This window comes from Quercus suber, unplaced genomic scaffold (genome assembly GCF_002906115.3).
Source record: "Quercus suber isolate HL8 unplaced genomic scaffold, Cork oak 2.0 scaffold_62, whole genome shotgun sequence".
Lineage (NCBI taxonomy): Eukaryota > Viridiplantae > Streptophyta > Magnoliopsida > Fagales > Fagaceae > Quercus > Quercus suber.
In genome coordinates this window covers 1,421,467-1,446,424 of record NW_027069527.1, presented here as the reverse complement: position 1 = coordinate 1,446,424, position 24,958 = coordinate 1,421,467, and the positions used below count along the sequence as shown (strand labels likewise).

Genomic DNA, 24,958 nt, shown 5'->3' with positions numbered 1-24,958 from the left:
ACTTCTCCATCTGAAGATGGAGTCTAGCATAAAAACTAACCATATTTTATTTGATATCAGTGTAATTGCTTTAGTCACTAGAATTCTAATCTATGATATTCTCATTCTTTGAGGTCTAAACTTATTACTTATAAGATGCCCTTTCAAAATATCTTGACATCAGGATGTGCGGCAATGCTATGTTTTGTCCACTATATTGTACAAAATTTAAAACCTTTGCCTTCTTGCTGCTTACCAATTGATTCTTTGCAGGTAAGTAGTTGGCCTAATTCTTAAAATGTTGAGGTAAGGATAACAATAAGGTGAAATGCATATCACCACAAAACGCCATCATTTGAGAAAGAACTGAATCTTTTGCTTGTGAGAGCAGTGAGTTGAATACATATAGACCTCGTGCATACGAGGTCTATTTCCCTTCGGGTTTCTAGGGGCTTGAGTTTTCTGTTCGTTTTATTTCTTCGTGGTTTTATTGCTTAGGATGGCAGATGATGTGATTAATGGGCTTGTGAATATGAAGTTAACGGCGGAGGAAGAGGAAGTAATACCAATATCAGAGGAAGGTAGACGTGAGGAAATTGAGAGCTGCACTCAAAGCTTGATAGAGAAGTTTCTTACATGTAAACCATTTAACAAGAGGGCAGCGCTGAGTACGTTGGTGAGAGTGTGGGGGCTAGAAAGATAGCGTTGTAGTCAGCGAAGTGGGATCGAATCTGTTCCAAACAAAGTTTGATATGGAACGGATTTTGAAATAGAGTTTGTGGGTGTTTGATAATCGAGTTTTATTATTATGTCATTGGGAAGTAGGGATGATGGCGAAGAATGTGCGCTTTGACTCCTTGCCTATATGAATATAGATATGGGATGCACCGTTTGATATGGTGTGCTTACAAGTAGCGGAGGAGGTGGGGCAGAGATTGAGAAGGGTTGTTGAAGTTGAGCGACGGCGAGGGCATATTGTGCAAAACCTCTTTATGAGAGTTAAAGTGGCCATTCCCTTAGAGAAATCGTTGCGGCGAGGAGGTTATTCATTAGACTCGGGTGGACAAAGAGTTTGGGTAAAGTTTAGATACGAGAGATTGCCAATGCATTGTCGCGTCTGCGGTATGTTAGGCCATGATTTGAAGCATTGTGCATCTTACTTTGCATGTACCAAGACTGGAGAGGTAGTCTGTTAGTACGGTGAATGGTTAAAGGCGAGTGGTGGCGTCCTTGATCACCACCTAAGAGAGAACCTGAGCTAAAATAGGCTGCTATGGAGGAACAAAGTGGAGAGAATAGTGCGAATGCAGAGGTGGGTGTGGTGGCTGCAGCAGTGGAGCAAGAGAAGTAGATAGTTACCCTAAAACACGATACGCGGACAGGAGGTGAATGCAAGACCTGTCTCGGGATTGGATGATGTTGGTGCCGAAAAAGAAGGAGATATGGGGCTGGATATGGAAATTAAAGATTCGGTGCTAGCTACTAATATTTCTCTGGTTTCGAATTTAAACAAGGATGATGTGGCAAGACCATAATCGCTTGAAGAGGGTATTGGGCTGGTTAAGAAGACAGGATAGGTGGAGGGTCAGGCTTTGGTTGGGCTTCTTGAAATTAAAAATAAGCCCACTTGGAAGAGGTTAGCAAGGATGGTTTGTGGGCTGAGTGATAGTGATCAAAAACAGGTTACTGTATTGGGTAAAAGAGATACGGACCAGAAAGAGGATGATGAAGGAAAAGAACATGCAAAACAGAGGTAGAAAAAGAAGAAGACTAAGTTGTAGCAATCACAAAACACTACAGCAGCCGGGGTGTCGAATCACCCTCACCGATCACAATGAGGCTATTAAGTTGGAACTGCCAAAGACTTGGAAATCCTTGGACAGGTCGTAGCCTTCTCAAATTTGTGAAGGATCAAGTTCCCAACGTGTGTTTTCTTATGAAAACATGTTTAGATGAGGATGGTTTTAATGATTTGTATAGGGATTTACCTTTTAAGAATAAGTTGTCTGTGAAGAAACCAAATGCAGGAGGCAGATTGGCTTTGCTTTGGAAGCAGGATATTCAATTGGATTTGATAAATTATTTTGAGCATCATATTTTGGTCAAAGTCAGGGAGGATGATGGTTTTGAGTGGTTTTTAACGGGGTTTTATGGATGGCCTGAATCTGATTAGAAGAGCAAGTCATGGGTTTTGCATTCTCACTTGGCTATGTTTGAAAAAGGCCCTTGGTGTTGTATAGGTGATTTCAATTCCATTCTTTATGCAGCAAAAAAACAGAGTGCATGTCCACCGTCAGCTAGGTAAATGGAGGAATTTGGGTGTGCTTTGGAGGAGAATGGCTTGGCTAACTTAGGGTATCATGGTTTTCCTTTTACATGGACAAATAGGAGACCGAGGGATGCAAATACTAGGCTCTGTTTAGATAGAGTAGTGGCCAACATAGAATGGAAAAGAAGATTTTCGGATTGCTTTGTAACTCATCTTGGAACACATGCTTCGGATCATCTTCCTTTGCTTATGCAAACAAAAATGAATAAGGTGTTAAGGGGTAGGGGTGCACGTAGCTTTAAATTTGAGGAGAATTGGTTAATGTTAGATGAATGTGAAAAGGTTGTGGAGGAGGCATGAGTTGGTGGAGGGAGGCTGGAGTCAACCTTGGTGACTATTAAAGAAAAAATAAAAGAATGTGGGGCTAGTTTGAATGCTTGGGGCTCATCAAAGATGCAACCTGAGACTGAGGAAATTAAAAGTTTGCAAAAAAGGTTGGAGCAATTACTTTATGGTGATCAAACAGAAGAAGCAAAGGCTGAATTCTTGGAGGCAAGCAAAAAATTGGATGGATTTCTCCTTAAACAAGAAATTTTTTTGGCACCAACAATCAAGAGTATCATGGCTGAAACATGGTGACAAGAATTCAAAATTTTTTCCTTCAAAGGCCACTCAACGGTAAAGAAGAAATTTGATCCATGGCCTTCACAATAATCAATAACAATGGGTTAAAGAAATTGAAGACATTGCAGATGTGGCGACTGATTATTTTGAGACATTGTTTAATTCAGAGGAGAATGGGTAGATGGATGACTGTCTTAACACAGTAAACCACAGAGTTACTCCGAAGATGCTAGAGGAGTTGTCCAGAGATTATACAACAGAGGAGACAAAAGCAGTGTTGTTCTAGATGGGACCAATAAAAGCTCCTAGACCGGATGGTATGAATGCTCTCTTTTATCAAAAATTTGGGCATATTGTGGATACTGATGTGGTTGTTGTTGTATTAGATTTTATGCATTCTACTACCATGCCATCTAATATTAATTATACACACATTGTTCTGATTCCAAAGGTCAAGTCACCTGAAAAAATGTCTAATTATGGGCTCATTAGTTTAAGTAATGTCATCTATAAAATTATTTCTAAGGTGTTGGCAAACAGATTAAAAATTATTTTGCCTCAACTCATATCACCTACTCAAAGTGCTTTTGTTCCTAGTCATTTGATCAGTGATAATATTTTGGTTGCATATGAATTGTTGCATTCCATGCATTGTAAAAGGACTAGAAAAAGGGGTTCTATGGCCCTGAAATTGGATGTTAGTAAGGCATATGATAGGGTAGAGTGAGATTTTTTGAAGGGTATGATGGTTAGACTAGGTCTTCCTGATGTTAGGGTGGATAGAGTTATGACTTGTGTAATGATCCCATCTTTTTCAGTGTAGATTAATGGGAGAGCCTATGGTAGTATTACACCATCTAAAGGACTCCAGCAGGGTGATCCTTTGTCGCCTTACTTGTTTTTGATTTGTGCAAAACGGTTTTCCTCATTACTTGCAAAGGCTGAAAGGAAGGGGCATATTCATGGGGTGTCTATTTGTAGGAGAGCTCCTACAATGAGCCATCTTTTGTTTGCTGATGATTCGTTATTATTTTGTCGTGCTAACTAGGAGGAAGTCCAAGCTATTTCTAATGTGTTACAGGTTTATGCAACATCCTCAGGTCAAGGCATTAATTTTGAAAAGTCTTCTGTCTTCTTCAGCAGTAATACTGATGTGGATCAGAAGGAGAGAATTAAAGCAGCACTGAGCATTAGAGAGGTGGACCAGTTTGAGTCATACCTTGGGCTTCCTACTTTGATTGGCAAATCTAAAAATCAAGCTTTTTCCTATCTTAAGGATAGAGTTTGGAAGAAAATTCAAGGCTGGAAGGGCCAATTGTTATCAAGAGCAGGCAAGCAGTTGCACAATCGATACCTACATATACTATGGGAGTATTTCAGTTGCCTAAGAAGCTTTGTGATGATTTAAATGCAATGTGTGCTAGATTTTGGTGGGGCAGGTGTGTAGTGAAAGAAAAATACATTGGAAAAGTTGGAAGGCCCTATCTCAATCAAAAAAGGAAGGTGGCATGGGTTTTCAGGACATAAGGTGCTTCAATCTAACTATGCTGGCAAAACAAAGGTGGAGATTATTGCAGGAGAATGGGTCTTTGTTATATGAATGTTTTAAAGCTAGATATTTTCCTAGAAGTACATTCTTGGAGGCTACTGATGTTCCCAATAGTTCATATGTATGGAAAAGCTTGATAGTAGCACAACCAATTTTGCAGAAAGGTTGTTGTTGGAGGGTGGGAAATTGAGTTAGCATAAAGGTGATTAAGGATAGGTGGATCCCGAACTATCCAAAAAATAAGGTTTTGCACCCACCACTTGATGAGGAATGGGAGTGGTGAGTTGCAAATCTTATAGATTGGAGTACTCATGACTGGAACAGGGAACTTATTGCTGCCAATTTTCACCAAGATGACATGGAGGCCATTTTACGAATTCCATTGAGTAGAAGGCAGGTGCAGGACACCTTGATGTGGCTCTATACCAAAAACGGATATTATTCAGTGCGATCGGGATATTATATAGCTTGTGGCTTGCAACAGCAGGAGAATGGAGAACTTGAAGGATCGGGTTTGAAGAAGGGTGAGATGATGGTATGGCCAAAATTATAAGGTGCCAAATAAAATAAAAGCATTTTGGTGGAAAATGTGTCAAAATATTCTGCCTACAAGGGAGAACCTATTTAATCGAAAGGTTGTGGAGGATAGGGGGTGTGAGGCATGCAAGCAAGAGGTGGAATCAGTAATACATGTGATGTCGGAGTGTGGTGTAACCCAGGATGTTTGGGCTGGAAGTAGGATCAGTTTGCAAAAGTGTCCCCGTTAATGGGTGATATGGTGAAGTTATTTGAGTGGTTAGTAGATCGGTTAGCTGAGGAAGATATGGAGCTATTTTAGTTCAGTGCTGGGTTTTGTGGAATCAAAGAAATGCTATTTTGCATGGAGGTACAATTCAGGATCCATCTGTGCTGGTTCAAAGAGCTGAAACAATGCTACATGATTATCGTGATGCTCAGTCTCATCTCTCTGTTTCACTGCCATCTTCATCGGTGCAACAGTTGGAGAGATGGAAGCCACCTACGGGGCTGAACTATAAAATAAATGTCGATGCAGCAATATTCCCAAGGCAGAAGTCGTCGGGGTTTGGGGTTGTGATTCGCAATGAAAGGGGAGAGACTATGGCTGCTGTCTCAGCAAGAGGGCCATCAGTTCAGAACAGCGAGGAGGCAGAAGCTTTGGCTTGCAGGAAGGCAGTGGAAGTTGCTATGGATTTGGGATTCAGGGATGTCACACTTGAGGGAGATAACATTTCTGTTATGAACTCAATTTCCTAAGCTTGTATTAATAGAGCTTGGCTTGGGTTTGTGTATGATGATATCAGATGCATGGGGAGGGGCTTTAGAAGTTTTCATGCTAACCATGTGAAGAGGACAGCCAATACTGTGGCACACTCACTTGCTGAGTATGCTGGGTTGATAGTGGGTGAAATGGTTTGGTTGGAGGAAGACCCACCTCTGGCCACAGATGCTTTGTACTCTGATTCTTGTCATATTTCTCTTTAATGAATGAATTGTTTCCAGTTTCAAAAAAAAAAAAAATTTTGAAGCGTAGCATTTATTGTTACTACACTCATGTTGAACTACATTAGCGGTCACATTATCCACCAATTTCCAACATTCTCTCTCTCTTTTTTAACTGTCTTTTTTCTTATAAATTTTCCAACTTAATGTTATTATATCTCCAACTTTTCCCCTCCCTTTTACCTTTTCATATCCCCACTATTATCTATCTTAATATTACTTTTCTTGAACCTTTATCTTCCTTTATTTTTGACTTTTCTTATTCCCCTTCTCTTACTATGAATTTACAAATCTCCATTTCATTCTATACATCGTTTTTCTACACATAAAAGGTTCTCTCTCTCTCTCTCTCTCTCTCTCTCTCTCTCTCTCTCTATATATATACTGATAACTCGAGCATCTAGACTCTGTTATTATGAATATTTGTATTATTTCTCTACCCCCCCCCTTTTTTTTTTTGAAGTTTATGTGAAATTGATGGTTTTAATTTAATTTTTTTTTCTTGCTTCATCTTTCACTTTTTTTTTAATCCTATCCTGATTGTATGAGAAGGGTTAATACCAACAATTTACTTTCTTCGAGTTTCTAATCATTCGATAATGGCATCAATATTTTGACGTTCATGCTAAAAATCGCTTAAGTGTTAATGTTAGGTAACGCAATAATTTAGATGTTTGGTAACAACATCAACATTTTGATATTAACACTGAAAATTGCTTTAGTGTCAGCGTTCGGTAATGCAATTATTTAGACGTTCGGTAACAACATCAACATTTTGATATTAACACTGAAAATTGCTGAAGTGTTAGAGTTGGGTAACGCAATAATTTAGACGTTCGGTAATGACATCAACATTTTGATATTAGCACTGAAAATTGCTTAAGTATTAGCGTTCGGTAACACAATAAGTAATTTTGATGCCAATGGTTCACTGTTCTCAGGTGTCCTAGGTAATACTGAAGATGCACTTTATATTCCTTAATCAGGCTGCTAACCTACTATAGATTTTTCTTTTCGGGGACAAGTTCATCTTTGGTCGTTTGGTGATTAAAGGCCGAGTTTATGCCATTACCCATCCTATGAATTGGAAATTTCATTAANTACCACCACATATCTATTGTTTTATGAAGCCCAAGGGAACGACCCGATTATATTTAGCCCCCATTGGGAAAAGGGCCAAGGATTAAGGATAGTGTTTTGATTTCCCCTTAGTTGGTGCAAGATAGGTGCATGTATTTGGCATTGATCACATCTTTTAACATAGTCAACCACTTCTCGTTGCATATTCAGCCACCAGAATCCCTGAGTTGTAGCTCAGTGTGCGAGTGACCTAACTCCTAAGTGGCCACCACATATTCCCTCGTGAAGCTCAGCTAACAATTCGGTGGTTTTGTTGGGATGAAGACACAGCAAGTATGGTCCTCTAAACGAATGCTGGTACAACCTCTTATCTTTGAATAGCTAGAAATGAGTTGATGTTCTCTGTACCTTCTTAGCTTCCTTGACATCCCTCGACAAGGACCTGTTGGATAAAAAGGCTACATATGGATCCAACCAACTTGGCTCCAGCTTTGACGTAGCCGCTACTAACATCTGCTGCTCAATGCTCGGTTGCTCCAACAGTTCTACGATAATCATTCGGGGAATGTAGGCATCTAAAGAGGATGCCAACATAGCCAGAGAATCGGCATGACAATTTTGACTTCTTGACACTCTGGCCACATTAACTTTCTGGAGGTTTGATTGTAGATCCCCAAACAACTTTAAGTATTGTGACATACGATGATCCCTTGCCTTGAAACTCCCATCTATTTGACTTACCACCAACCTTGAATTTGAGAACATCTCCACCTCCTTAGCTTTAAGTTTCTTCGTTGCTCGCAGCCTAGCGATGAAGGCTTCATACTCGGCTTCGTTGTTTGAGGCCGGGAAGCCTAGCCTAAGTGACTTCTCCAACTTTACACCTTCGAGTGACACCAATACTATCCCGACCCCTGACCCTCTTGCATTAGATACTCCATCCACGAACACTTTCCAACATCTGACTGTGACCTGACATATTTCTACAAAGCCCTGTGGAGGAGGGGTAAACTTAGCTTAAAGTCTGCAAGCACTTGGCCCTTAATGGAATTCTTTGGTTTGTATGTATGTCAAACGTCTCCAGTCTCATACCCCATTTTGCTATCCTCCCTGTGAAGTCTGACCTTCTTAACAATGGCCGCAAAAGGGTACTCGATTAATACCCATATTGTGCGAGCTTGGAAGTAGTGCGATAATTTCCTTGTGGCATGTACTAGGGCCAGGGCCATTTTCTCAAATGGCAAATACCGAGTCTCTACATCCACCCAATTGTTGCTGAGGTAATACACAGGCCTTTGAGTCCCTTCATGCTATCTAATCAACACTGAACTAACGCCATGGTTAGAGACTGCCAAGTACATGTACGAATCCTCCTCTGGCTTAGGTTGGGATAAAATAGGCGGGTTGGCTAGATAGGACTTTAAGTCTTTGAACGCCGAATCACACTCTTCTATCCATTGAAAACCTTCCACTTTTTCAACAACTGATAAAATGCTCGGCATTTGTCCACTGATCTTGACACAAATCTATTCAGTGCGGCAATCATGCCAGTAAGCTTTTAGACCTTTTCTGGATTTATAGGCGGGTGTAATTGCTGGATGGCCGTTATTTGGTCGGGGTTCACCTCTATGCCGCGCGTGGTGATCATGTATCCCACGAACTTGCCCGATCCTAACTCGAAGGCACATTTCTTCGCATTAAGGTGTAACTTATGTTGCCTCAAAATATCAAGGACATCTACCAGGTCACGGGCATGCACCATTCCTTCCTTCGTCTTCACCACCATATCATTGATATAGACCTCCATTTTTTTATCGATCAGCTCCGTTAACATGCATATAACCATTCGTTGGTACATAGGCCTCGCGTTCTTCATCCCCAAGGGCATCACCGTGTAACGATAGTTCCCCTCAGTTAACCTGCCTTATTAACAAGTTAGGTTAGGGTTGAAGGATCAAGACACGATTATTAAATGGGTTGTGTTTGGGTTGAGCCATTTAGTCGAATACCCCTACCTTAACACGACACAAACCTAACATGCTAACCCGAATTGACACCTACATAACATTTATTGTTGCTATACTTTTGTTGAGCCACATTAATATAACATCTCAGTATACTTCGGTTCAATTAAATTTAAGTGAAAGTATTTCTAAACCTTAAGGTTATGAATATATAAATATAATATTTAGGGCAGTTACTCATTTGTTTTAATGTTATTACTTTTAAATGAATTGCATAAGGTTGATTATACTTTTAAGTAAAATAAATAAATGTATGTATGTATAATTTTTATTTAAATAAATTATTCAAATTTTTTATTCTCTTAAAAGAGATTATTATGATAATCAAAACTCATAACAAACTTATATTGAATATATATAATTTATTCTTCTAAATTTTATTGTAGATAATTTGTTCTTCCAAAAAATTAAACAATTTCAAAAAGTAATTTCCATCACTCTATTTTTACAAATATATAATTTTATCATTTTTGATGTTTTTAATTGTTATTCTTTTATGAAATTGTCATATTCTTCTAACTATTTTTATTATGAATTATGTTTTCCTAATTTCTTTTGGTAAAATTAAAATTTTTAAATTTCAAAGTTTTATTCAAATTTTCATTCTCTTAAGGAGATTACTATGATAATCAAAACTTATTATGTAATTACAATTGATACTCAAATAATTAATACTTAGTACCCATTTGGGTACTGCATTTTGCATCCACGTCTGGGTGCAAAACGCGTTTCAGCTTTTTATTTTTTATTTTTTTTTTGCTTTCAGCCGCAAACGCTGACTTTTCAACCGTCAATAGTGCATTTATGCATTGTTTATGGACCCACAAATATCACTTTTCAGCAACTTTTTCATTAAAAATCGGTCCCACGATACTATTCACACATTTAAAAATTATTTTGTTACAGTATTTTCAGTTTTCAGCTGTATCTAAATAGACCCTTAATAGTACTCTCAGCCCAAACTTGTATTTTGCCATTCTTAAGTAGGTACACCGAATTGGACTGAAGTGATCTGAAATGGACCAAATAGACCTAAGTGGACCGAATTGACCTAAGTGGATCATATGGACCGAATTGACCTAAGTGGATCATATGGACCGAATAGATTGAAGTTAATTGAATTGACCAAATGGGCCAAATTGGACCAAAGCAGAATGATTGGACCGAATGGGTTGAAATAGGCTGAATTGACTGAAGTAGACAAAATGGACCTAATTTAATTGAGGTGGATTGATGTAGATCGAATTGGACCCAAATTGACCGAAGTGGACTGAAATAGACCGAATTGATGGAGTGGACCGAATACCGATCTGTTATTAGCATAGCCAAGATTTTGTTTTGATATAAACTCAAATTCTTACTTCCAAAATAATCAATTATTAACTCAAACAAAATCAAACCAACCATAACTATAAGAGCGAAAGAGATATACTACTTGTAATGGGGAACTAAAAAATACAATACCAAAATGTATAAATCCAAAATAGAGTTTTTAAAAATCACAATGATTCGTCAACATAAAGTAGAGTTGCAAGAAAGAATAGGAGAGAGAGAGAGAGAGAGAGAATAATAAGAAATTTATAGAAAATAATAAGAGAAGAAAAAAGTAAAAATTAAAAAATATTGTAATAAACACCAAATTATCTAAGTCATGTTATGTTATGTAATAAAATAACATTATATTCTTTTATACTATCTTTATATATAATGCAATAGGATAAGATCTTTGAAATTAAAGAGAAAAAATATATATAACAACTTAAAAACACAACTTAATCACATCAACTCAAAGTAAAGTTCCCAAAAAAAAAAAAATCATCAATCTAAAGTAGAGATGTAAGAAAAAAAATCCACCAAAAAATGAAAAAAAAAATTATATACATATATATATATGGCTATGGGAGTTATTATGGGTGCTTCCTGGCTGGCTGGAGGATTAGTGAACGGAGGATTTGAGGTGACTATGGGTTGCGTAGCGTCCAGGTTTGATAAGGTAGTAGCGGCTCTCGAGTTGTCATCATCGAGCACCATTACATGTGGAGTCAATCTACTCTAATAGCTCCCTAGTCTCTGGGCTCTCCGTACCCTCATCTTTATCGCTATTGTCCTCGCCCTGCTCTGTAGCCTGGGTCTTGACCTCAGGGTCCTCTGGCAACGGGACTTGGTCAACACTCCTGAAAGGAGAGTCCTCGGGGAGGCCGACGGCATTAATTGCAGCCATTCAGCCCTCCATGAACCCGAACTTTCGAGCCTAAAAGGTCATGGGACCAGCTAAATTCTTGGCATCCCTAAAACTTTTGTTGTAGTAGGTCTGCTTCTGAGTTTTCTTCGTGCCTTTGTGGTCGGCGAGCTCCTTGTCCCAAGTAGAAAGGAGGCTAGCTGTCTCGGCGAGCCCCAACACCTTCTCGGCAGTAGTTGCCTACCGCTCCATCACATTTAGCCCAAAGTTTTCTCACACAGGATGGCCTCGGCTACCTACTTGATGACCTTTTCTTTATCAGCCTCCTCCAGTGCTCCCTTTTGTCAACCCTCCACCACATGGGTCAATTGGGCGGCCTGAGACAACAGTAAAACAAGATGGAATTATTTTAGCCCGATTGATAGCACTTATAAAATGAGAAGTATGAGAAGGAAACGAAAGGAACTGAGCCAACAAAACAGTAGAAGTTTGGATAAATAAAAGCTTACCGCTATATTGGTACACATACTTGCATACAAATAATAATAAAAACAAAACTCATGCATTAAAGTATTAATTATTATTGGATGATCATGGAAACTATAACGTCAGTTTTATTCTTTTGGCAGTACTAACATTTAAGATGCCCTAGTAAATTATGCAAATCAAAGTCTACAGGAAACAGATGCAAATATGAGAACAGCTAAATGATCATAAAACTAACAACTAAGGCATCACCAACTTCAAAGTTTATTAAAACTAAGATAATAGTAGTAAAAACTACTAACCAAATAGCTATTAGATCAGTTGAAGCATAATTGTAACCACCATCACTCTTCCCAACAATAAGCGGTATATTAAACCCTTCAAGAAAGATCACACGAGCCCCCTGACTGTCCTCAACTAAATTTTTACTAGTCAATTCATTCAAAACGTCAGGAATATATGGATTGTAGAAGCTTTCCCCCTGTCAGCAAGAAAAGTATAACTGTCAGTTGGTTGCCTAATTTTCTGGAAACCTCACTACATATAAACAAAGATCTTTGCAGTCTTTATGCAGCAAGGACCATCTGCATTTCAGGCAACTTTAATGAAATCTATTATATCCTCATTTTCAATTTATTGAATAAATATTATAAGTGTCTGTTTGGATACCATTTATTACTGAAAACTAAAAACACTGTAGCAAAATAATTTTTAAATGTGTGAATAGTACCGCTGAACGTAGTTTTAAAGTTAGATCTACATTTTTTCATATTTGTAGATCTTATGAACAGTGCACAGGTCCCAACCAAAAAACGCAGCCGCCAGCACAAACACAAACATATTACTATCCAAACTAACACTAAGTGGTAATTTTATCCCCAAAAAAAAAAAATATATATATATATATATTTTGGGATAGAATTATTGAAATTCACATACCTTTTCCTCTAACTGAAGTCTAAGGCATTGATAAACCCTGTTAAACTCATTTTGACTAATTTCACAAGTATGTGTCCATGCCTTACGATATTTCTGATCCCCACCCTGTAGAAAGTTAAGCCAAGAAAAATTAGTAAAAGAGAAACTCAACAAACATAATGTAAAGCCTAGATATTCAAAATTTTAATAGTGACCTAAGATTTTGCATTATCTGAGAGATTAACCTCAGTCCATAAGCTAAAAAAAAAAAAAAAAATCACCTGGAGCCGAACCACTACCTTTGTGCCCTCTCCTTAAAATCAGGATCACTGTCAAACCTCTTTTTTTATTCTTTATAGAATTCCTAACAAGTAGCATTCAAGTTAGAATCACATTTCATCATTTAATTTTTCATTTTTGTAATGTGTCACAAAATCATTCATTATAAAATGCCCGTGTAAAAGAACTCAAAAGTATAAGAATCATACAGTGAAAAATACAGTAATATAAAATATTACTTAAAATGAAGGTAATTCTTTCTTGACGACATCTTAGTCCAAGTTTCATTTTGTAGGAACTGCAACTGAAAGGTGGTGAGATAAATTTCCTAAAAAAATAATTCCGTCTGATCTCCCTAATATCACCTTCTAGTAGAATAAATAATTCTAATATTGGTAATTATAATATACACACATCCAATGGGTCTTGACACCCCACCTAGCTACCTTGTTCTTATAAGGAGAGGAGATGCCATCTGAGCAATATATATGAGGTAAGTGAAAGAATAAGGAAAGATCCAATAACAATCCACACAACTTTAAAGTTACCTGTACGTAGATCTCCAATAGCTGCTGCTGCTTCATTAACATCTTCCCAGTTTGAAAACTTTTCAACATGCCAAACTGCAACAGACATAGGAAAATTTTCAGCCTTATGGTAATGGTACCGATGAAAAAAAGGGAAAGATTTTGAATATAATATGATAGTTATAGAAATTTTTTGAAACAACAGCCCATCATGGTTTCGGCGAAGAAGTCCGACGTGTGAAAACTCAACTCAAGCAAACGGGCTATCGTGTCCCCGTCCCCAATAATGGTAGATCTTAAATGGCCTACATACATGCATTTCTTTTGTTATATTGGGTGAAGGAAAATCAACCACAGCCCTTTTGTTTTGACTGGAAGCCTAGGTAGTGGGTGAAGGAAAATCAACCACAGCCCTTTTGTTTTGACTGGAAGCCTAGGTGGTAGTAGTCACCTTTTGTTTTGACTGGAAGCCTAGGTGGTGGTGGTGGTGGTGGTGGTGGTGGTGGTGGTGGTGGTGTCGGTGTCGGTGTCGGTGTCCGTATTACTACTTTTCATCATATCAGAGTAAGGAATATGTGAGTGTGAGTTCAATTAACTTACTTACGTTAGCCATTGAATTGTTGAGACTGAGACTGAGACGAGTCCGTATTACTACTTTTCATCAGATCAGAGGAAGGAATATGTGAGTGTGAGTTCAATTAACTTACTTACGTTAGCCATTGAATTGTTGAGACTGAGACTGAGACTGAGTCAGAGTGTTTCTTTCTTTGCTGCCAAACGCCAAATGCCCAAGCACCAAGCATAACACAACAATAAATAAATATTTTACTCAAAATCAAACAAACAAACTCACTCACAATTAATTAAAGTAAAAATAAGATTCAGAGAAGAACATACCAAAATAGCGCCGTCACAGAGAGAACGTTATGACATATCCAAAACGACGTACTTTTATTATAAGGATTGAAAAAAAAAAAAAAAAGCATTTATTAGTAAGGTTCTCAAATTTTCGGGCGGACGTGCATTCGGTAGCAGCATTTGAGAACCTTTTGCCTTCTTGCTGATTGATGAATATTTAAGTGTTTTTGCAGGTCAAGTAGTTGACTTTTATTTAATTTATACTTGTGGTGGTGGTATTATTAAAATTAAAGGATTATTATTATTAATTTGGGTTTGTTAATTGTTTCTCCTTCCTTCCTTCCTGCTTTCATTTATCTTCCTTCTGAATCTGATACCTAATTGTCTTGTCATATCTAAGATACATGTGGAGAAATTAGCTAGTTATAGTTATAGTAAGCTATAAGCCTGGTTTGATAGTTTTGGCTATCTATTATGCTAACCACTTTCATCATAGGCTTTTGATGTTTGTTTGTTTGACTCCCAACATACTTTTATTGTTCAATTACAAATTAAAAACCATATGTCAAAAAATTGAAATCCATTGTATTGCTAAAGGAGCATTATGTATACGTGAATCCAACTCCAACAGAACACAAAGATAAGGAATAATCAATAATGATTGATGCATTCATTCACCAAATATAGTGTCAGATCTAAGCTATATTTGGATGGATTTGGATCTATTGCAACATAATTTATTGCTTTATTTATTAATGAGACTTGTCAGATCTAAGATATATTTGGATGTATTTGGATCTATTGAAATCTAGTTGATTACTTTATTTATTAATAAGAGTCTTGTCAAATCTAAAATATATTTGGATGGGTTTGGATCTATTGAGACCAAATTTTGCAGTTTTTGACTTGACTTTACTCAATTTATTTTTCAGCTATATTAAAATCTGGACTGAAAAACATTATCATAAATTATCATTAAATAATGGGGCATTCCGAGAATCGAACTCGAGACCTCTCGCACCCAAAGCAAGAATCATACTACTAGACCAAATGCCCATTTGGTGATACTATCTTGTGTTTAAGTTTAATCAACCATTTACACTAAAGTCAATTGATCTTTTTTCCCCCTACCTTGTAGCTTGAGACTTAAAAGACTTGTAAAAATGGAAGGTTGCTGGTTTACCAAAAACTAATGTCTAATGCTTGCTGCAGGAAATGTCGAGTACCTGACAATTTGGTGTTTTAATCAAGGGTTCTATAGATCTTGGAATTGTGACCTATAGCTCAAATTAAAGAGATGAGCTTAACTTGTTATAGTAAGCTGTGAGCCTAGTTTGATAGTTAGCTATGACATTTGAACATGATAATAATTTGACAAATGGAGAATATTACCCTGTTGGAATATTCTTGTGTGAGTTGTGTAGTTAGTTAAGTATTGAAGTCCCACATAGGATACTAATAACAAGAGTGAGTAGTTAATACTTAATGGACTTAGGCTTTTTGGTCAAGTGATTTCTCTATATATTATATTATCCCCTCCATATGAGTCTCTCAGAGGTGCTATACCCGAATTCAAACATATATGTTATATTATCCCCCCATAGGAGTCTCTCCGAGGTGCTATACCTGAATTCAAACATAAGAGTACTACCTGTGTGCCAATAAAGTATGTGCCAAATGATGAAACAAGACAAGACATGCCATTTGGACCCGGAGCCTCAAAGGATGCAACCACCTTTGCTGCTTGATAGCTTTGTAAAAGCTGATTATTTATTTCTTGCGTGACATATCATTCCCACAATCCCTTCCGAGGAGAAGATGTTTCTGATAAAATAAGACCACTACTCATGTTGAAGATGAATTCTAGCATAAAAACTAATTATGTTTGTTTTGGCACAAGTGCAGTTGCTGCAATCACTAGAATTTTAATCTCTGATATTCTCATTTACTGAAGTCTAAACCTGTTTTTTTTTTTTTTTTTTTATAAGTCTGAATTCTAAACTTATAACTCATAAGATGCCCGTTCCAAATACTTTACATCAAGATGTGCAACAATCCTATGTTTTGTCCACTATAATGTACAAAATTTGAAACCTTTTGCTTCTGGCTGCTTACCTATTGATGAAGTATTGAAGTGTCTTGACAGGTGAGTGATTGATTTTTGTTAATAATTCACTAATTCTAGAATATTGAGGTGAGGGGGATAACAATTATGTGAAATGCCAATCACCACAAAATGCCATCATTCAAGAAAGAACTGAATCTTTTGCATGTGGAGGCAGTGAGTTAATTGCATGACCTTTGTTAGTAAATAACCACCTCAGGAAATAAATTATGATAAATTGGGTTGTTTCGTAGCTCCTCTTCCTTGATTTACCATCTTCTAAAGCCTAATTTATTACATTATTCATTAATGAAAAGTCTTGTCATATTTTAGATATATTTGGATTTATTGTTCTTATTTTGCAGTTCTTGACTTGACTTTGCTCAATTTATTTTAAGCATTATTAAAAACTGAACTTAAAAACTTAATTCTTAAAATCTGTTTTGAAAATTTTAGTAAAAAAAAATTTAATGAATGGGGCATTCCGAGAATCGAACTCGGGACCTCTCGCACCCAAAGCGAGAATCATACCACTAGACCAAATGCCCATTTGTTGGTACTTGTTGTGCTTAAGTTTTAATGGACCAGTTTTCGTTAAAGTCAATATCCCCTCCCCCACCCTACCTTGTAGGCTGGGACTTAAAATACTTGTAAAAATGCAAGGTTGCTGGATTACCAAATAATAATAATGATTACAGCTTGCTACAGGAAATGTAGGTAAAATTGAGCTATCTAACAGTCTTGGTGTTTTCAGGTAGGTAGGATCTTTAGATCTTGAAATTGTGACTAACTGGTCAAGCTAAAGAGGTTAAGCTGGTTATAGCAAGCCTACTTTGATAGTTGGCACTTTTATGCAAATGTGTACAATAATATTGTACACATCTGCATAAATACTATGCGGGATCCAAGGACCGAGGAGGTTTAAAATATGAAATGTTTTGCACAAACACACTCATAGAAATACATCAACCCCGAGGACCTCATTGACCCAAGCATGGGAGGGGACACGAAGTAGCGCTTCATGGAAACCCATGTAGAAGAGAAAGGACCATGAGGGGGGCAGTGACGGTGGGAGGAAGCTTCTTGGAGAAGTTTACCTTCCCCCTCCACATTAAATGTCCTAGAACATCAATTGCATTTAATGAGGGAATGACTCATGAATAGTATCTTCACAGCTAGCAGCCCTTTCCACCACCTTCAACAGAGTGTTGATGGGACAAGTGTCCTTAGAAACGCCTGAAGGCATACAGATGGAGGTCTAGGATATGAAGAAAAAGGGGTATAAAAGGAGAGGAGTCTCCCAAAAGGGGGGAGATCTTTCTTGGTGGAGAAAACTAGAAAAAAGAGAAAGTATCCAGTGCATTATTTGGTGTAAAACTTAGACCTTATATACAAGAGGCTAATCCTTGGATTTGCCCGAGGAGGGCTATTTTTATTATCGTATACTTGCATTAACCCTTTCTGTTATTCTAGACTCTTCAATCTTTGACTTGAATTCATATTAGAATTGCACTTGAATTGTTTTCCCACTCTCTAAAGAAATTCTATTGTTGGGCTTGAATTTGAAGGACAAGGCAACACTATTCTAATTAGGCTTAGGCCTCTACTTTTAGAGCACTTATAAATACAATATTGTCCACATTTGTTTAGTTTACAATGTAAATCTTACATTGATACTACAATGGCATATTTTGGAGTTTATTTCCTCATTTGCTAGAACACGGGTATGTTCACATTTGTTTCATCTTACCAAGAAAAGAAAAGCTAATAGTTTTAGTATTGAAGGAGTTCTTTATATATATATATATATATATAAAATAAATATGAAAAGTTTTCTTAGATATTCAGAAAACTAAGATCAGATCCAACGTCCAAGAATTCAAATGACAAAACAGTTTAATCAATGTTACTCTATTTTTATAATTTTTTATTAGATTAATATTTTAAAACTTTTATAGTTGGATTTTACCTTCTTTTTATTCTTATCACACAAACAGAATTTTATATTAACCAAATGTTATTTATTATATGTTTTAGAGGTGATTATGCATCTGGTGTGCTGTCGCAGGCAACCAAAAATAAAATATTTACTCCTAAAAATATATGTAGTAGTGTGAGTAAGGATCGTTCCCACGAAGAGTATCTAGCCTAGTTTTATGCTAAATGAACAAGGAGGGGGGGGGGGGAGTTTGAGTATAATGAAAACAATTTTAAGAAAAAAAACAATTAAGGAACAATTCAAATTAAAGTATCAAATTCAATCAAGAGAACAAACCTTGGTCTAAGTCAACATCCACCACCAGAATTTTATAACTGATCATCGATGCAAGTATATATCAATTCACAATTTGAATATTCATCGTTGGAACTATTTTCCTATCTCTCCTTAGTCGCAGTTAATTAGAAAACAAGCAATCTAATTAACCCTAACTACTAAACAACCCAAGACAAGCACTAAAGGTTTAATTTAGTAGCAACCTTAAGAACTAGATCGATGAAGCTAAACAACACAAGTAGAAGCAGTTGTATTTAATTTAGTCAAGCGTTCTTTCTAAGATCTAATAATTTCTAACGCAGCAATTCATTAAATCTTGGTTGCTTCACAAAGAGATCAAACAATTATGAATTTGATATCTAACCTAGCATTAGATTGCAATGAATAATAAACTAGTAGGTCTCCTAGTAATTAAATGAGACATTCATGAAAATAGGCACAGAAGAACTTCCGATATTCAAAGCATAAAATTGAACAATAAAAACAAATTAGATCTCACAATTTTATTGATTCCGCTACTTCAGTTTCCTTCGACCAAGTATAAAAGTTTAGCCACGCAAGGCCATGATGAAAACTCAAAGGAAAAGTTAGAGACAAGGGGAGAGAGAGGCGTGTGTGAAGTCTGATTTTTCCTCCCCCTTTTACATGTTAATTCCCCCTTTCCCAAGCCTACAAAATCTCCTAAAAATATTCTAAATAATTATATCCAAATCTGACTAATTAAGGGAAAATATTAAAAATAAAACAAAGTCCTAATATAACTAGGAAAGTAATGTTTTTCAGCTGAAATTTTTGTGCGTCAGATCTGGAAGCTTCTGAAAATAAACCACATCAAATATTAGAATTTCAGGCAAAGAAACATTCTAGAACGTTAGAAGTGCAAGTGCAGCAACTTCAAGCCCGATTTCGACCTTGATGCAGCCCATATCTCTCAAAACTCAAAAAATAGAAGTTGTAGATATTTGTCTTGGCGTTCCATATCATCTTGAATCATCTCAATCGAAGCTCTAATGAGAGAGTTATACTCAGATTACGAAGCGATGTCAAAACTGTCCATAATCGCCCAATTAGCTACGTTTTGCACTTAACGCCTCCATTTGCATCCTAAATCAAAATATAAGAATAATGAATACATTTAAGCACCAAATAAGTATAAAAGACTAAACATTAAGGGAGAAAAATATGACAATTTCCATTCTCATCAGCATCCCTAGATTTTTTTTTTTTTTTTTTTTTTTCTTTAGGAGGAAGGATGTGAAACTTCATTATGAAAGAATGGTCATAACGGCTTGAATTATATTTGTGAGATGTGAAGGGACATCTTCCATCCACACAGAATAACCTATGACATGTATAACATGTTCAACAAGATTGTGAGCTTCAACATTACCTTGACAACAAACTTGTAAAATCCGATGCTCCTGAAGTCTGCTACTAAAAATTTTGCGTCTTTTATAAGGTGACCAAAAGGATCAAATTCTTCATAAAGTCATTATCGTCCACCAGGGCGTGTATTATCATATCAGAATCTCCCTGAAGCACATCTGAATAAATCCAACTTCTAGTGAGAATTTGATTGCTTGCATAGCTACTTTTTTTTTTTTTTTTTTTTGAGAAAGAACTTGCATAGCTACTAGAGCTTCCTTTTGAATGAGGTAGAGCAATTTTCTCTGATAATGAATGATGCAATCACGCGCCCTTTGTTGTCTTGAATAACCAGTTAACCACTCCTAAAAGGCTAAATTAATTAGCTTAATTTTACAACTTGAACGATGCCTCGTCGAAATTTATTTTGAAACAATCTTTTTTTTTTTTTTTTTGAGTAAAATTTTGAAACAATCTAGTTAAGCAATTAAGTGGGAAAAAAGGACCAAAATAAATACATACAATTTTGTACACATGTACATTGGTAGATTGAATTGCACCTTATTCATATGAAATCTAATCTCTATCACTTTCTTTTCTTTTCTTTTCTTTTTCATTTTTAATGTACTCTCTTTCTCTCTCTCTCTCTCTCTCTCATATTGTTGCAAAGGATATCATTTTCCTCGATGAGGACCTAGACACCAAGGTTTTCAGACCCGGACCGTTCATTAAACCGTAAAAGGGAGAGGTTCAAGGTTTTGAGGTTGAACCGAGGTCGAACCGGGATCGAACCGTGATGACGTCATAATTAATTTAATAATTAATTAAAGCCTAAATATAGGTAGTAAATTTATAAAACTAGCAAAATGACTAATATATCTATATATGTGAGGAAATTTAATGATTTTCAAGCATATATTTAATAATTAAATAAGAAAGTTAATAAAATAAAATAATAACCATGAAAACATTAAAATTTATGATTAATTTTTGAAGTAAAGTTGAATATCTTTGAAGGATTTTAATTATAATTTTTTTTATTCCTTGTAAGAGATGGATAATTTAATTAAGTAGAATAAAATTGTGTTAAGTTGTTTTTATAAAAAAAAAAAAAAAAAAATTGTTAAAGGGTTGGACCGCACGGTTCTTGACCGGTTCGTACGGTCCAACCCCTGTTTTAGGGGTTCACGGAATTGCCACATATGCCCGGTTCTTTATGCTTAAAAAATCGGTTTTCATCACGGTTTTCACGGTCCGACCTCACGGTCCAGTCTGGTTCTGAGAACTATGCTAGACACGACAATGACTTTTGAAGGACGACATTAAGCTTTTTCTTCTAGCAATTGTGCGCAATGAGGATAAGATCATTGCATGGTTCTAGTGGCAGAGTTAGGATTTGATTCAAGGGAGCAACATTTACATACATATTTGTGCTTGATTATATGTTATACATATATAAACTTAAGACCAAAGAAAACTTAGAAAAATATATAAGATGCATTATATTAACTAGCTTGTAACCCCATGCATATACATAAATACACTTAAAAATATACAATAAAATGCACAATATAATTCATATATATATAATTTAAATATTATTGATAGTCATTTTTATATTTTGTTAACTCTTCAAAAAATTTTGTAAGGATATTATTAAGTATAAAATGTAAATTATCCATGTTTTAAAAAAAAATTTATTGTGAAGTACTTTTTTTTTTTTTTTTATGATTCATTTATTTTAGACTCTTTGGTTTTTATATATAATAACTCACTTGAATGAATATTTATGATATGGTCTCACATGTTATTCTAAAATTATGAAATAAAACTCTTTAAGAATAAATAATTTATGACATGTAAGGTCCGTTTTTGTAGCCCAAAAAATATGGGTTCCCAAGGCCCAACGAACCCAGAACAATGAATTTGTAGAGAGTGGATCGAAGGTTTAGGCGCTCGCCGGCCTTCACCAGGCATGAACTCCTTTTTTTATTGAAAGATACTAATACCAATTTACAACTGGGGGATGCTCCTCGGCCCGTGGCCGAGGAGCTTTTTCTTCCCCCCCCCCCCCCCCCCCCCCCCCCCCCCCCCCCTTCCTGCTCACTGCCTGGGAAGACAATTTCAACCAAAAAAAAAAAAAAAAAAAACAACAACAACAACAACGAAATGACATAACAAACAATTATTGGCTTGCACTTTTTGTGTCTATTGTTTAGTTATATTATATACGTGCTGTGTGAAGACCTCTGGTGATAATGGAAAAAAATAATAATTATCATTCACAGGTGATGAAAAAAGTGAGGGGTAAGTGAGATGAATAAAGTGAGGGTATTTGTGTAAAGTACATCATTCAACACTTTTTCCTTCTCATTTTCCTCTTAAATTGGGAGGATAAAAAAATGTGGGCCGAAAGGGAAAAATTTCCTTCCCATTTTCTGTCTCTCTTGTTTTCTCTCCTTAATCAAACAATGAAAAATGTCATTTTTTCACCCTGTTTTTCATCCTCTATGTTTTCACCCTAACCAAACATACAATAAAATAATGACACCACCTCAACTAACAAAAGAAAATAAATTGAGATGTGTATTTTGAGTTTTTCAATTTATATAACTTTTAAAAAACTTAGAAAACCACCCAATCCAAAGTAATGCCATATAATATCATTCTTATTAACTTTTTTTTTTTTAATGACATTGTACGGGCACATTTTGCTCTCCAAAGCCTAAGTAAAATGGACAAAGGTCCATAGAGCCCCAAATAATGAATTTGTAGAGAGTGAGCTACAAATTGAACTCTAATGAGTTAGACAACAATCACAGTAGGCTAAGTGTTGCTAGAAAGTATAAATAAATTGTTTTGTGCACGGAAAATCCTCCTCGGCAAAGTCCAAGGAAGGTTGTTTTTATATTTCTCTTGGACTTAAATGAACTTATAGTTCTTGAGTGTACAGTCATTTTTCTACAGATTATCTGATCATCCACTTGTAATGGGGTTTTTCTTTTTTAAATTCCCCTTCTTCACTCCATGTCATCCCTCCACGTGTAGATCATGTTACTAGCTTTGATACTTGTCCCATCAGCACATTCTTGAAATCTTTGTGAGTAGTTATAAGGCTGAATGATACTGTTCAGGTATCATTTCTACATTAATGTGGCCAACGAGTTAGTTGTAGAGCATTCAATGCGGTGGTAGCAGCTTCTTTCCAGATATTTCCGAGCTCTCTTTTGTCTTATCTCTATCTGATGCTTATCCTTGCCAGCATGATTGCTTATGGCCTTGTTCTTAACAAAGGGTCAGACCTTGGACCTCTTCTCTGCTTAGCCGAAGAGATGTTTCTCCTCGAACTACACTTCCAATCCCTTATAACCAGACTTCTTTTATGGACCACTAACTTGTATACCTTTGTTAGTATCTACCTATTCTCGAACATGACCCACGATCCAATACCTATTTTTGGGCCCTTTATCCCTACAGACATCATTCTTCAAAGTATTCCATAACATAATCAATCTTTCATATGACTTTATTCTACTATAGAATATGATAAGCATGCTCTTTAACTTTAGAACGATGTGAATTGTAAATAACATTATTCCTTAATTTTAAATAGGTCCACTTGATGTGTGACCATTCTTAAGTTATATATATATATATATATATATATTCTTTTGGATGAGAAGTTGAAGACTTTTTCAGAGTCTAGCTATGTGCAAAACCTTAAGTCATCACAACACCGCAAACCCCCACCAATCCTACCCCCCTCTCTCATTACATATGAATCATTCAACACCACCACCCCACAAAACCACCAAAACAACCTCATCCACCACCGTGCCATCCTTCCTTAGCCAACTAATAACCCTAGACACCACCCTCTCCTACCACCTCCACACCATTTCTCAACCCCTCCTTCCCCACTCCTTTCTCATCCTCCTTGAACTCTCAGCTGATTTCAGCTCCTTGTTCATCACCTCCCTCGCTCTTCTCCACTTTCTCCGCCACCTTTTCTTCACACCTCTTCCACTTGGCCTCCTCCTCGACCTTGCTCTCATTCGATTCATCAAGGCTCTTGTCCACCGATCACGCCCTCACTACAACATAAACACCAACCCAGCTTTCTCCTACAGAAAACAGGACTCCTTCCCCAGTGGCCATGCGTCTAGGGTTTTCATTGTCGCTGCCCTTTTGCACCTCTCTGCAGAAGCCATTATCACAGCGCTGGTGGAGCTGAGGTCTAATAATAATGGCTTTGTTGCTAAGATGATCAGCTGGGATGAGAATAAGGCAGTGAATTTTATTGTTGGGGTTGCTTGGTTTTGGGCACTTGCCACTTCGGTCTCTAGGGTTGTGCTTGGGAGGCATTTTTTCTTCGATGTTTTTGCCGGGGCGTGCTTTGGTGTTCTTGAAGCTCTGTTTGCGTTTCACTTTCTGTGGTTCTAAAACTATATTGAGGTATAGAAATGCTAGCAGTGTCCTCTGCAATGGTCATACATACGGTTGTGTAAGTGATGACCAATAAACGTGTGCTACTTTGCATTAGAATCTGTGTGCTTGCATTCTTATTTCATTGCCTTCCAGTACTTAGTGAGGTTGGAATAATTGTAATATTTCCTTTTTTGATATCTTTATATAATTTATGCAAATCATAACACTTTCTTTGTTTTAGTTCAGACTTCAAATCGAGGACAGTAACAAGTTAATAAGTTACAAACTATCTTCAACAAGTGATTAGATGTGAAATATATTACACGGTTCTAATTCTAAATTTATACTAGCACAGAGTTGAAACCAATTAACTCTCAAAAAAGTTGAAACCAATTAATTCACACATAATGATGGGGAATAATCGCCACTGACTCCTATTATAGAAAATGTAAAGATTCAAGTTTACCACCCACCTAAGAAAAAAATAAATAGA

At 36.5% G+C, this 24,958-nt stretch overlaps 1 protein-coding gene and 1 non-coding gene across 2 annotated transcripts; one reads left to right on the top strand and one right to left on the bottom strand.

The window, feature by feature from the left end:
* Window positions 1–16,873: 16,873 nt before the first annotated feature.
* On the bottom strand, window positions 16,874–16,945 carry TRNAP-UGG (transfer RNA proline (anticodon UGG)). The gene has a single exon. It is a non-coding gene; the product is annotated as a tRNA-Pro (tRNA).
* A 6,771-nt stretch (window positions 16,946–23,716) lies between these two features.
* On the top strand, window positions 23,717–24,701 carry LOC112024909 (probable lipid phosphate phosphatase beta). Its single transcript, XM_024057558.2, has one exon. It carries the CDS (start codon window positions 23,746–23,748, stop codon window positions 24,478–24,480), a length of 735 nt encoding a protein of 244 aa, XP_023913326.1. The 5' UTR covers window positions 23,717–23,745; the 3' UTR covers window positions 24,481–24,701.
* The last annotated feature ends 257 nt before the right edge of the window (window positions 24,702–24,958 follow it).

Coding starts and splice junctions, on each gene's coding strand:
- LOC112024909 (XM_024057558.2), top strand. CDS start 23,746: ATGTGCAAAACCTTAAGTCATCACAACACCGCAAACCCCCACCAATCC.